Here is a 15,520-nt window from a genome sequence, read left to right on the forward strand (position 1 = left end):
CACCTTTATTTAATTGAAACCTCCTGTTATTTTAATGAAACACAGGAAGACTTATGTTTTTATTTGAAATGATTTAAAGAAAACAGGAGGGGGCAAAGCTGATGTTAGAGCAGCAGTTAATGTGTACTTTAGCAAGACACACCCTCAGAATTACACTTACGTGCTGTCTGCACAGTACTGGATTGATTTAGTTTCTTTCCAGTGACTCAGAAAAGCGCTGTGTAGCTCCGACATTCAGCACTTAGGTTTACTGAGTTTACTCCTTATCTTTAGAAGTAAACTAAAACTTAGAGAAAGATGGTACTGTACCACAAAGAGTTTGAAAAGGCAGGCAAGGTACCTGGTCTTCAGATCTGGAGAATTGAGAACATGGAACTTGTTCCAGTACCAGATAGTTTACAGGGCAATTTCTTTGTAGGGGATGCCTATCTTGTCCTGTATACCATGAAGCAGAAGGAGGCTTGTTTTTACAATCTGCACTTCTGGCTATATATATATATATTATATATATATATATATATATATATATATATATATATATATATATATAAATATATTATATATATAATATATATGATAATATTACTACAATGATACTATGATTGTATCTAGTTTTTATTATTAGGGTGTGCTCATTCAAATATTCACTAATCATATCTCCGTCTGTCTGTCCATTTATCATTGGTGAACACAATAACTGGCTTGATTTTTTTTTTACCTTTATTACTGCATTTGCATTAATCTAATAAAGAAATACCTATGACTACACCTATCTTTTTTAGGTCTGCGTCTATATTCATTATTCAAGCGTATTATGTTTTTATTTTATTTTTACAAACGTTTTGGACATGCTTATCAGGAACCAATAGGTTATTTTTTTTATTTTTTATTATGAAACACCCACTGTCACCCCCTTTCATGGAATAGAAATAGTAATAGAAACTCTAACCAAAGTTACCCATGATACAATGGTGCAGTTTGTGTAATATTTTTATGGTTCTTTCACAAGACTGGGGACTACGGTTTTTATAGTCCTGTGCATCTTGCTCATTAACTATTGCAAGCTTAAAACCAGAGAAAATGTGTAACCATGCCAGTTCTTAATAGATCTTTCAGAGGTATTTATAGCTTTCAGCTAAAGTAACAAGGTCAGAAACGACAACACATCTTATTTATATGATATGCATTGCCCTTGATGTGAAGAAGGTTGTGTTTATATTTTTAATTCTATTAAAATGTGTGTTTTTTTTTTTTAATATCTCACCTTTGTGCATACTTATACCCAGTATAAGAAATCCAAATCAAAGATTTTTTTCATGATATATCATTTTTTTTAAAGTACAGTCTAATGTTTGACAGGCTACTGCTAATTAATTTGGGATTTATTTTATTTTACACTCATATTTGTAAAATCCAAACTAATTTAAAATACTTTTTTTTTTCCTTTGGCTGTCAGAAAGCTGGGTTGGTTCTTCAAAACGATAGGTTACAAATGTAACCCCGGTTCCCGGAAAGAGAAGATGACCCCCAACCAATACTTTTGGGATGTGCCTGCCATTGGTCAGGTATTCGCTTTATACCAAAGCTGCCGATAGGCCTCTCAGTGGAATGACATCCTCTGTCACCTCTTACCGAGGTTATAAATAGTCACTACACAAAGAGCTTGTTCCCTTTTGCATCGAACCCAGAAATGCGAGTGATGCGACATCGCAAGGTTTGGTGGTCGTCTTCTCTTTCAGGGAACTGGGGTTACATTTGTTCCCTTTCAAATCGAATATGACCACAGTGTGCAACCTCAAGGACCCTTGTGCCTAATGAAGGCTTAGAGAGATCTACCACATTAGGTCAGTAGAACCTGGTGAATGTATGCGGAGCAGCCCAGCTAGCCACATTACAAATATCAGTCAAGGAGACATCTCCAAATAATGCCTATGACGTAGCCATTCCTCTAGTCGAATGTGCGACCACTCTCTCAGGTGGGGGTAGGCCAGCAGCAGTATAAACAGTCGAAACAGTGTCCACAATCCAGTGACACAGCCGTTGTTTCAAAAGGGCATGACCCAGGGTCCTCTCACCATGGCAGACGAAGAGCTGGTCAGACTGACGCAGCGCTCATCTTGTTCATGTACCATCTCAATGTTCATATTGGGCAGAGGAAATTCAATCTCCGATCCTCCTCCAAAGTAAAAGGAGGGAGATGGACAGCCTCTAGTTCCACCGATTGGTTCAAGTGAAAAGCTGTACCCATCTGAGGGAGGAAAGCAGGGTTCATGCGCAACAATACCCTGTTTCCATCATCCCAAATGCGCACACAGGCACTGTGCACTGACAGCCTGTCGCTCACTAACCCGCTTGGCGGACGTGATGGCGAACAAAAAATCTGTCTTCATAGAGAGATATTTAAACTCTATGGAATGCATAGGCTCAAATGGGGCCTTAGTGAGAGCCTCCAATATCACATCCAGACTCCACACGGGGAGGTGGTCCTTTCTACGAGCACCCTTTAGAAACGGGTTGCCAGAATATGAGCTCCCACGGAAACTGAGTCAATGGGTACATGGCATGCAGATATAACTGCCAGGTACACTTTCAGCGTAGAGGGGGACCTGCCCTCCTCTAACAGATCTGGCAGAAACTGTAGGATAGTTGCTATCGGCAATAAATGAGGTCATGACCTCTGGTCATTCTCCTGGGCCATCTGGGGACCACCAGGAGAAATGTTGCCTCTTCTCTCTGAACTTTCTCTAGGAAATCCGGGAGCAACTGTATCAGCGGGAATGCGTGTAAAAGCATCATGGGCCACTCGTGCGCTTGGGCATTGACGCCTAGTGAACCACTGCAGCGGTTGAGGGAGAACCATAGGGGGCAGTGAGTTGTCTCTGCCTTAGCAAAGAGATTGACTCGGGCCCTCCTGAACTGTTCCCAGGCGCATGTAAAGCAACAATAGTGGGATGGCTGATGAAGCTGTGGCCGTCAAACCCAACAGTCTCTGACACACCAACTGTACTGTGGATCCCTGTTGAAACAGGGCAAGGCAATTTTGAATGGCGGCCACTCTGTCTATCTCAGTTAAACCACCTTAACATTAAAACAACAGGCAGAGAGCTCCATTCAGAAACCTACTTGGTTTACCTGGTTAACCCACTGGAATGTCTATGGTACACATTCCCCAGTCTATGTACATTATATTGTGTACAATGTACAAGGCTGTAAAAATATCACTTTGAGATAAATGAAACTATCAGATACCAGACGGTCAGGATAATTTGATCCTAAAAAGTATTTAATTATCTAGGGGAGTTTTAAAAGATTATAACTGACTTTCAGGAATGCTAATCAAGGCAAGTAGTTTGTATGTTATCCTTCAAAATGGAACATGAAGACAAAGCTAAAGATGAAAAGTTGCAGCTGATTCCAGGTACCTAATCATTTCCTGTGCTATAGTTCAATCTTACCAGAACTGATCTCTCAATCAGAACTGTGATGTACAGCAGAGGTACCAAGATGCAGCAGTGTATCGCCAGTGCTGTATTTGAAATATTTTAATATCCTCAATTAAAGTGAAGAAGCAAAAGATTTGCAGTACAATACAAGAATGTGACACCAACAATGTTAATAAAGCTTGTAATAGGCAAGAACATTGAACATTAAAGCACTGATTAGCAGTCCTTAAGCTTAATAGTTATGCTGTTGAACAACATTGACAGAGATCTCCAGCTGTGAAAGCTGCATTGCTTGAATGTTTAATAATACTAACATGTGATGTCCCCTTTGGAACTAAAATACTATCTCATAGTAATTATAGTTAAATCAAATAACACATTACAGACAACAACAAGGCCAGCATATTGGAAATGAAGATAACATATTTTGTCATACTTAATAACAAAACACAATTGACCAAAATTGTCTGAACACTGCATATCTCAATAAGAAAACAAAGCAGCAACTATCTATGCCATTTATCAACTAAGTCCACAGTAGGTGTCATGTACAAACCTGTTACCTGATTTACATTCCAGGAGTACTACATTACAATTTTAACATTACATATAGGATTGGGTAGACTTCTTGCTTATATTTTTGCTAATCACTCCGGAAAGAGAAAAGATGAGAGAAAAGATATTTTCTGTGAGAAAAGATACACATATGTGTGTCTCTCAAATAAAGGAACAGAATAGAGGTGTCTGTTATAGATGTACAATAGAGTTGCTTTCTGTAGTTCCTATGGTGTTTTTTTTTTGTTTTTTTTTTAAATAATTCTATTACATTAGCCTCTCTTCTGAAGACTTTGCAATGAGGTCACAAATCAAAAAACATTTAGCAATCATAAAAGAGGCTTGAGTATTATACTGTATTTGGACTAATCAAATTTACTTGGTTCTGCTTTGAGTGTCTATTCTAAATACCATTCTGAAGAAATAGGAAGAACAATTTCAATTTTTCCATGGTCAGAATTCATTGTCATTACGAATTGTCCATTTTTTTATTCTCTCTGTACAGTCAGTCTGTATGGGTTGAGACCAACCCAAAAACAACAAAACCCTCTTATTTCTCTCTGGTTACTATTGCTTTGGTCTCTCCTACCTCGTCCCTCTTACTCACTGACTCTCGCTCTCAATTCGTCTACCTAGTTTCTTTTCGCTCTCTCATTCTGTCTCAGTACTACTCTTTCCTAACTCTCTCTCCTCTGCGATGTCACTCCCGTTCTTATACCGCCTAGAGGTACTTCACCCTCCCCCCAATCTGCTCTCCTCCAATCACTGCAGCACATCATCCTCAGTGCCTGCCACTCCTCCAAACACACACCCCTCCCCCAACCTGCTCTCCTCCGATCACTGCAGCACATCACCCTCACTGTAGGCCACTCCTCCACACAAACACACCCCTCCCCCCAACCTGTCTATTAATAAAGTGGACATCCTAATGCAGCTAATGTACAGTATAATGGGAATTTTTGGGTGGTATTAAATTTGACGCATTTGCTACTTTGGTAGATGGCGGTTTTTGAATTTTTTACTAGCACATTCACAAAGAAAGATGTCACACCATTTTGTATTTCTACTTTTAATTAAAAAAAACATTCAAATATATGTTTACTTAATGAAATCCATCTGCTAAAACAGTATCTCATTTACAGTAACTTGTTATAGCACCTATGTCACTTGAGCAACTTGGAGAACAAAAAAAGCCTTGTAATGTAGCTGCAGTATACCATTTATCATTCTTATATAGCCCTTCATTTTAAGACACCAGTAACCGGAAAGGATTATTAACTGCAGCACGATAGTAATTTTCTAACTCTTAGTTTTAAAACTATGGTTCACTAACATGACACAGTGGAATGACCACAGTATCATGTAGTAATTGTAGGACAGTATTGCACGTGTGAAAACTTTAACAATAAAGCAGAAACAAAAATGCTTTAAATTTTAAACTGGTTAATAGACTAGCAACCACTGGCAAAATCAGCTCAGTTTTATAAGGTGCAAAACGTATTGTTTAAGGACTTTGCGATAACAGTAGTTAATAATGCTTAATAGTAGTACATGCATCTACAAAGTATCGACAATAACAATTCAAAGCAAATTTGTAACATTTTGTTACAGACTTTATAACAAGTCTGGCTTAAACAATTTTGGCTGTTACTTAATTAACCCCTTGTTAAAAAAGAATAATAACACAAAACTGCTTAACCTTAAAAATAACAGCACTACAGGTACCACAATTCTAGATTTTCTAAATCCATTTATGAAATGTCCGGTCTGCTTTTAGTTTGTTCAAGCAAATGGGCTTCATCACTCACTGCCATTCTCATATTCACTTTGACATCTGACACATTCTTTCCCCTGTTCAGCACTTCATACCAGTCTGTCAGAGGGCAGATTTGCTAACTGTATGACACATTCTGATTGGTGGAAGTATTATTGGTGAGCCAATCAAAACCGGCAATAAAGTCAAAGTAAATTCCATGCCAAACTTTCCCATTTTATGTCAAAAAAAATATGAAAGGAAGGTTAGTGTTCCTTATGCGTTTCATACAAAACCGGACAATAGAGCTTGTTAATTCCTGCCATCCGGACACAGTTACCATTTACGGACTGTCAAACCCGGACAGGTGGCAACCCTAGGCCAGTCATTAACTGATTAATTGATTATCAATTAAACCTGCCCACATGCCTTTAAAAAGCAACTGGGAAACCAGTTATTTGTTCTAAGAGAGGAAATACAAGCTGCCTGGCCAAAGTGAGTGGGGTTATAGCAGCCTCACAACTGTGTGAACCAGGGTGAGCAAACATAGAAACAAACTACTAGTGATCACCCTGTGTATACTGGGATTAAGGAGTAGTTTAGTGGATTTTAATCCCACCTATAGTAGTGTATCTGAGTTTGTGTCAGTGAGTAGGTTCCTGCAGCAGGACCTCCCTTTTAGTGGGAGCAGCACTGAACTGTTTTGGCAAACTTTTATTTTTAGCTGTTTTTTTTTTTTTTCCCCAGTGTTTTGTTTTGTATTATTTTCACTACACCTTGCTTGTGTATGTCCTTCCGCCCTAGGACTACCACCCACAACTGCAACCCAGTTGCAAAACATTGTAAATATTGTAAATAAACCTATGTGCCTGTGTGGCATGGCAAATGCAACCTCTTGATCTGTGTAAAAGTGACTCTAATAACTGTAATTAATGCGTTGTGGATGTCTCTTTGCCTTAAACTACAGCAGGAACACATTCATAAATTTGTCTCTTCTCCTTTAAAAAAAACAAAAAAACTTGTTCTTCGCCTGCTTCTTGCTGATTTTGAGCTACTGGACAATGGATGTTAGGTAGTGTGAATGTGAATAGTCTATATATAATGTTCTGTGAATCCCGTTCTTTCCTGTGTTTCAATGAGTCTATTTTGCCACATTGCCACATTGGCATGCATCATCCTTCCAGGATGATGCATGCCAATACTGGAGCATCACCTGGATACTCACTTGTGTGTCAGAAACTATGTCCTTGGATACATTTAATGCACCAAGCACATAATCAATATTTTGTCATTTTCTTGTCTCTCTTGAATCAGGTCCTGCTTTATTTGCAGCAGAATGTATGTAATACTAAAAGTGATCAATGACAATTTTAGCCACAAAAAACAAAAAACAAAAAAAAAAAGTGGTTTTGGCGAACTTAATTAAGAAACTAAGTACAGCACATGTCTGGTTTCTTTGTTCTTAAGCAACATTAAATTCTTAGCGGGTACACTGTACATGTTTTGGAATTCAAGGTTTATCAAGATTGTAAGATATTAGCTAGCTTCATTGATACATTTTCAAAACTGGGGCTTATTACCTCCCCCAGTTTGAATGCAACTTGAACTACTGATCCACTTGTATAACTTGGTTGTATTCATACATGTGAACTATATATTATTTCATCAGGCAAAGAGTGCACCCAGGATGAAAGCACCTCAGCAGCTATCTTCACCGTGCAGATGGATGACTATTTGGGGGGGAAACCCGTGCAATACAGAGAACTGCAGGGATATGAGTCTACTGCATTTACTGGCTATTTCAAAGGAGGAATTAAATATAAGGTACTATTTTAACTATATGCCTTGCCATGTTCATGAGATTTCTAGAGATGATGCTATTATATCAATATAAAAAATAAAAAAAAAACATGAAGATGTATGACTTTTTTCAAGACTTATTTGTTGTTTAGACATGATCTTAATTAACATAAATTAGTGTGTATAATATATCTATACATTTATATTACGTGTATAAATATATTTCAACACAACATATAAATATAAGTGTCTTCTTTAAGTTTGTATATTAGCCCTGTCTTTATTAGTATAAGACTTTTTTTTGTAGTCACACTTTGGGTGCAAAATTATTCAGCTACGGTATACTTCACACCACCTCTCACACTTGTGAGTAAATGAACACTTGTTCGTTCGGAGGACAAGATTGGAGAGGAGGTCATAATACAGAAAGAAATAACAATTGCTAAGCATGCTGGGTCTACACCAGCACAATACTTATTTGTTATACACTGATTGGCCAACGTGCCTTTGTTTTGTGAAGTCTTTTGTTTTGTTTGAACTGTTTGTTTAATAAAAAGCTGAGCAGCGTAGCATCTCAGTTTCACCCCTCAGTTGCTGTGTGTTGCATTTACTTCTTTTCTGAAGTCACCAACAAAGCCATCCTGTTCACAGAAGGGTATATTTAAATGTTTCTGTCTCTGTGCATCTACTGATATCGTACAGCTTTCTTAAAACTTCGTGATTCCACAAAACTCGGCGAAGCCGCCAAAAAACATAATAGAAAAGCAAGGAAAACAAAATACAAAAAAATATACCCAGACATATATATATATATATATATATATATATATATATATATATATATATATATATATATATATATATATATATACACACACAGTGCCTATAGCAAGTCTACACCAGCTTTCAAAGTTTTCACCTTTTCTTGCCTTATAGCCTGGAATTACAATGCATTAAAATATATATTTTTCATTTATCTACACATCCTACCCCACAACTTCCAAGTGAAAAAAATATTCTAGAAATTTGTAGTAAATTAATCAAAAATAAAAACTGAAATAGCTTGGTTGGATAAGTGTCCACCCCCCATGTAATAGCAATCCTAAATTAGTTGAGGTGTAACCAATCGCCTTCAAAATCACACACCAAGTGAAGTGGCTTCCACCTGCGTTAAATTGCAGTGATTCACATGATTTCAGGATAAATTCAGAAGATCCTGTAGGTTATCTGCTGGGTAGTGCATTTCAAAGCAAAGACTCAACCGTGAACACCCAGGAGATTTCAAAAGAACTCTGGGAAAAAGTTGTTGAAAGGCACAGATCAGGGGATGGGTATAAAAAATATCAAAGGTCTTGAATATCCCTTGGAGCACAGTCATGATGAATATTAAGAAGTGGAAGGTGTATGATACCACCAAGACCCTGCCTAGATCAGGCCGTCCCTCGAAACTGGATGACCAAGCAAGAAGGAGACTGATCAGAGAGGCTACCAAGAGGCCAATGGCAACTTTACAAGAGCTACAGGCTTTTATGGCCAAGACTGGTCAAAGTGTGCATGTGACAACAATATCCCAAGAATTCCACAAATCTGGCCTGTATTTTACTCAAGAAAGCCCATCTTGAATCCCATTTGAAGAGTGCAAAAAACACTCAGGAGATTCAGTAGCCATGTGGCAAAAAGTTTTATGGTCTGATGAAACTAAAATGGAAATTTCTGGCCTAAATGCAAAGCGTTATGTTTGGCGCAAACCCAACACAGCGCATCCCTCAAAGAACACCATACCTACTGTGAAGCATGGTGGTGTCAGCATCATGTTATGTGGATGTTTCTCATCGGCGGGGACTGGGACACTTGTCCGGATAGAAGGGAAAATGAATGGAGCAAAGTAGAGAAAAGTTCTTGAGGAAAACCTGTTGCCCTCTGCAAGAAAGCTGAAACTGGGATGGAAGTTCACCTTTCAGCATGACAATGACCCAAAGCACACAGCCAAAGCTACACTGGAGTGTCTAAGGAACAAAAAGGTAAATGTCCTTGAGTGGCCCAGTCAGAGTCCTGACCTAAATCCAATGGAAAATTTGTGGCAAGTCTTGTTTGCTGTCCATTAAGACTCCCCAAGGAACTTGACAGAGCTTGAACAGTTTTGTAAAGAAGAATGGTCAAACATTGCCAAATCTAGGTGTGCAAAGTTTGTAAAGAGTCACAGCTGTAATTGCTTCCAAAGGTACTTCCACCAAGTATTAACTCGGGGGGGGATCATGATCTTTCAGTTTCGTATTTTTAATATATCATTTTTTTTCTCAATTAAAACTTTTTTCCCCTTAACAGTGTGGAGTATGGTGTGTAGATAAGTGGGACAAAATCCTCATTTAAATGCATGCAACTCTGAGGCACTGACACAACGAAATGTGAAAAAAGTTCAAGGGGGTGTAGACTTTCTATAGGCACTGTATATATATATGTGTGTGTATATATATATATATATATATATATATATATATATATATATATATATATATATATATATATATATATACACCAACATTTCATAAGAAAGCACTGTGTACTATCTATATATTATTTGCTAAATATTTTTTGACTGCATATATATTTATTATAAACCTATTACGCATTTACAAATATTATTAAAGTTAAATTGGCAGGGATGGGGTTTATTTCCCCTACCTGCCTGGATTTATTATGTTCAGTTGGCTGGGGTTGATTAGTTGATTAGGTTAATTGACTAATTTTCCTATAGAACTGTAACTTCAGCAAGTCTGACCCTTGTGCTAGCCTAAGAAGTGGTCTACAAACCAACACTGTTTAGTACAGTACATTTGTTTAGTACAGTACATTTTCAAAATGCTGGTAGTAAATCTCCAATAGGCTACTCACCCACATTTCCCACTACATAATATTCCTAACAATACAATTATTATTATTAGGCTTCCAAGTCAAAGGCTGGGAAGCCTATTGTTATCGTTAAAGGGTTTTTTGTTTTTTTTTTTTTTTTTTTTTTTTTTTTTTTATCATTATTATTCTTTTTCTTCCCAAAACTTTAAACTGCTGTTGCTTCGAAGTTGTGTGACTGATCAGGTTCTGACTTGGCAGTTAACAAGCTGGATACATTGGCTGTCAGATGCTGAAAATTTTTTGCTGCTGCACCCTTGCAATTGGCGCCATGATGCATTTTTCGATAAAACCTTTTGAAATCTTCTTCTTGGGAACCGGTGAAACGATTGATCTGAAACTTAGCATAGATCATCAGAATCCAAACCTGCATCAAGCTTATGAAGCAGAAGTTGCTGTAATAAATTTTCATGTCAAAATGTCTGCCACAAATCTTATCGAAATGTGGCCCTAACAACAAGCTGCTGCTGTGTGTCCAACAAACTCCAAACTTGGTAGTTATCATCCCAGTAACAATGGGATACAAATATATGAAAATGGTGTTGTTTTATAAAACAAGATGACCGGCATTTATACATTTACATTTGAAATTTAAACTTGCGTCAGTTGACAAACGATTTACTTGACTAACTCCAAACCACACAAGCATCTTCCCTGAAACTGTATCAATACAACTGACTTTTAAAAAATTGTGTTGACTGGAAAAGAAAATGGCAGTTTGGCGCATTTTTTTATAAACTTTTCGAAATATTCTTCCTGAGAACTGGTGAAGCCATTGATCCGACACTTGGCATATATCATCAGCATCCGAACCCGCACCAAGTTTGCGAAGCAGAAGTTTCTGCGATAAATTTTAATGTCAAAATGGCTGCTACAAACTTTAACAAAATGCGCCCTTAACAGCAAACTGCTGCTATTTGAACACCATTTGACCAACAAACTCCAAACTTAGTAGTCACAAGAGAGGGAACAGTTTTTTGTTGTGGTTGGTTTGTAGCTTGTTCCAGGGCAAACAGACCATTCTCAGTGACTATAAAGGACGATGCCATTTGTGAAAGATGTTGTGGTATACTAGAGCAGTGAATACCAGCACCACAAGGGCCATTGGCAGTACTGGTAGAGGCAATAGGATTGCCTCATGAACTATCAGGTGGACACAGGTGCTCAACTAGGGTTTCAGAGGCTGCAAGCTGATAAATCCCAGCACACATGGGGGCTGTGTGTGGATGTCTGGGACTGTCGGCACAGCGTTGAGGATATGGATTATCATCATGTCTAGAATAAAGGTGCTGATATTTGTGATACTGTTGGTCAGGACTGTGCAGTCTGTTGTGAAATGAGTCTGACCGATGCTGGTAAGTGTGTGGTGTATAACTTCTATGCTGTGACACACCGGGGGCCATATTTGTCTCTTCTATATGGAGAGGAACATCAAGCATGGTGTCTGCTGATATATCCTAGTGATCCAGGTGGACTGTACTTGTAGTGTGAATAGCATGCACTGGGTGGTGATCTGCCACGATGGTAGAAATGGTGTGGAGATGGGTGTCTCTGGAATTCCGTCCAGTGCTAGAACCTGGAGCATAAGCATCAATCTGACTAACTTTCTGTGTACAAGTGGCAGGGGCAAGTGAGTGCATTAAATGTTCCTGTTCTTTCCTTAGTTGTTTAACCTCTGTTTTTAATTCAGCCAAGTTAGTAGTCAAGCCCTCAGTCATTTTGATCAGAAGTTCATCAGAGGTTGTGGTAGATGCACATCACTGTATGTGGCCAGTAACAGCTGATGAGGGATTTGGTACTAGAGTAATAACTCCCTGTGAAACTGTGAAGTTTGGTGTAGTCATCTGTAAAGCTTGTTGTGCTCTCTCCCATATACTGGCTAAAGTTAGGGTCTCTTCCAGTATAGAAGCACCATGTTCATGGCGTTTTGATTCTAATGCTGGATCCAAACCAGTAACAAAACATCTGAATCTCTCAATTTTAATAGCAGCTTCATCATAACTTGGGAATGTTTCTTGCACAAGACAAGTAATTTCAGCTGCATAGACCTCAAGAGCTTCTTTAGGAAGCCTAGGGCGTGCATTGGCAAAGCTCTGAAAAATCGTCAGATACTGTTTCCTGCCAAAGATTGCAGTCATTTTTTCAACAGTTTCCTTATAATCACGTTGAACGTCAGAAGGTAGGGAAATCCAATATACTAATGCATCTCCACTAAGGCAAGTAGGGAGAATGGCAGTCACAGTTCTGATAATCATTGGATGCTTTCACTGCAAGTTCTAATCGCATTTTCCAAAGGAGAAGCTTGCCTTGTCTTTGCTGTCCCTGTGAAAACAAGGAGGAAGCTCTATGCGGTAATGCATAACTCTGCTTGTTGCTGCTGCGTCAGCATGTGCAGCATTAGGACCAGCATCATTCTCCTCGTCCTGCATGACTGTGCTCTTCAGTGTAAAAGTACAGAATAAAATGCAGCCGTAAGGAACAGTAAAATAAATATGTGAAACTCACCAACCAGACTTCTAAATGATCGTTTACTGTAGGCAGAATCTTGCATTCACAGCACGTCTTTCACTGGTTAAGGCAGGAACCCGACACTGAAAACGGTAAGTCCAGTTTTCTTTTTTTCACTCTTTCCCCAGCCGCTGCCACCAAAATATGTAAGCGGGTGTGACAGGACTGGAAGGAGTCCCTGTCGTAATTTGCCCTCCCGACCACCGGCAGCGCTGTGTAGGGTTGACCGTGATTGGATCAGGAGGCTGAACTCTGACCATGCAGGAAGTTCCGGGTCAGGCAGCCATCTTGGCCCAAGGTAGAACCATGCGGCCGTCGGGTCCCATCATTGCAATCAGCTGTGCTGTTCTCGTTGATTGGCTGACGTGGGGCAGCGTGCTGATTGCAGGGGTGGGACTTGGCAGTATTTAAGCAGTATGGTTTTGCCATTCGGGCTCTCTGGGCTGAACTGAAAACACATGCTGTGCTTGCTTTGTTGCTTTCATTCACTGCTGTTATTCACAGAAGCTTGAAAATCTTGGACACTGTTGGATTACTGGAGTGAGGAACCGAGGACTGGCCATTAATCTGTGAAAGAGAGCTAAGAAGCGGTGAGAGGAAACCCACCGCAGTACCACAACGAAACCCAGTGCTTCCTTTGTTGTTATTTATTTTGTAACCGTGACATTTTTGTTTACTCTTTTTATTTCAAACCTGAGTTTACCATTGCTGGTATTCCAGGTGGTTTTCTTGTTTATTTTTTGCAATACTGGACTGTTCTATTTTTATTGTTTTTGTAAAATAAAACCCTGCCCTGATACCATTGATGATACAGGGCTCTAAGGACTAATCTCCATTTCTGGCTCCTGTGTGCTGTCATTTCTGGTCCTTCCCAAAAGCTCCACCCACTACCCTCCCACAGCGGGGCTCAAGGAAGGACTCCGAAGCAGTCTTTAATCAGTAGAACAGGTTTTTATGAAAGCAGGAACTTCCTTGTCCGAAGTCAAATAATGTTATTGGAAGAGACACGTGTTTCTCAAAAATTGTGTCAACGGTAAAAAAATGGAGAGCGATGAGATGGAGCTTTCCCTTTTGCCTTTATGTGCTGCGGACGACAGTTGTTTTCCTTTTATGTAATCACCCCCAGCGACATCGCTGTATAATGTATAATGTATTATTTACACCATTAGGTAAATAACACTGCTGCTATATATATATATATATATATATATATATATATATATATATATATATATATATATATATATATATATATTACTCAGCATTACAATAGCATGGTTTTTTTCTTTGGTAAAGGTACGTCATGAAAATCAAATATAACAGCATGTGCACCAAAGGACAACGTAACAACAGTCTAGTTTATATGCAGTATAATTGCTGTCTGGTGAAGGCTGACATCATGACATGGTCCTGAGTCAGTCGGATGGAGGACACAATGTAAGATTCCATTAAAGTAAACAACAGCAACTTTTTAAATGTTACATGTTTTAACAGCATCCGCCAACGTAGGGACATTTTTCATGACAAACAGAAGCTGTATGTATTACAGTGAAGTAGTAAATGTGTAGGCCAAGGCCATTGTGTTGGTTGTATTTGTTGCTTCACTGGAGGAGTTCCACTATGTTGTGAAGACAGATTCTGTCAGGATAGCCAATAAATATGAATTGTTTGTTATTGTATTTTACTATAGGCCTAGTTCTTACTGCTTATCTAAAGGGCAACCAATCCTGCTCAATGAGAAAAAGGGACCTTTAATTTTTGTGAAAGGAGTTTAAACACCAACTGTATTATGCCTGTAGGTGGGTTGATGGTAAAAATGGTTCATTATCAAAATATAAAGGATGTGTAAGTGTTTTTTTTTCTATTTTAGGCTGGAGGTGTTGCATCTGGATTTCAGCATGTCGTTACCAATGACTTGTCGGCTAAAAGACTTCTTCACGTCAAAGGAAGGCGAGTGGTCAGAGCAACTGAAGTCCCCCTTAGCTGGTCCAGTTTCAACAAAGGGGATTGCTTTATCGTTGATCTCGGAGCAGTAAGTTTTCAATAAATAAAATCTGAACTCTTAATTAAAAAAAAGATGATGATAAAGAATCAAAAACAAACCAATACATAAATTAATAAATATATCTATTATTCAGAACTATTAGAAATAGTCTATCAGGTGGAATGATTTACTATAATTTTAGGTAATATAAACACACTCTTAGTTTTTTGGAGAATGCCTGCCTACAGACTGCATGTTAATAATGTGGTGTTATAGTCGAGGTGTGCATTATGAGGGTACACACAAGCACAATCCATTTAGTCTTGCAGAAAGCTATACACAGCTGATGAATTTTATTTAAACATTACGGTAGAGCTTCTTCCTCATATTACTGTATGGTAGGTAAAGAAAAAGACAAGCAGCATTTGTCAGTACTTCAGAATAGCAAGCAGTTATGGATATAATGTACAGTAGGGGTGCCCAATTGTGGTCCTGAATGCATTTCCAGAAACCTGCACCAGTGTTATCTTTTGACAAGCAAAATGGACAGTTCTCCAACTGAATATGTGC

The 15,520-nt window shown here is 38.5% G+C and overlaps 1 protein-coding gene across 1 annotated transcript in view; it reads left to right on the forward strand.

Annotated features, from left to right (window-relative positions):
* Positions 1–213: 213 nt before the first annotated feature.
* The window catches only part of LOC121315057 (adseverin-like), a 44,006-nt gene continuing 28,699 nt past the window's right edge, over positions 214–15,520 (forward strand). The window contains exons 1-3 of the mRNA XM_041248947.1: positions 214–488; positions 7,419–7,575; positions 14,837–14,998. Of these exons, the coding sequence (XP_041104881.1) occupies positions 298–488; positions 7,419–7,575; positions 14,837–14,998 (510 nt within the window). The 5' untranslated portion in view covers positions 214–297. The remainder of the gene's footprint in view (positions 489–7,418; positions 7,576–14,836; positions 14,999–15,520) is intronic.

This window comes from Polyodon spathula, chromosome 4 (assembly GCF_017654505.1).
Source record: "Polyodon spathula isolate WHYD16114869_AA chromosome 4, ASM1765450v1, whole genome shotgun sequence".
NCBI lineage: Eukaryota > Metazoa > Chordata > Actinopteri > Acipenseriformes > Polyodontidae > Polyodon > Polyodon spathula.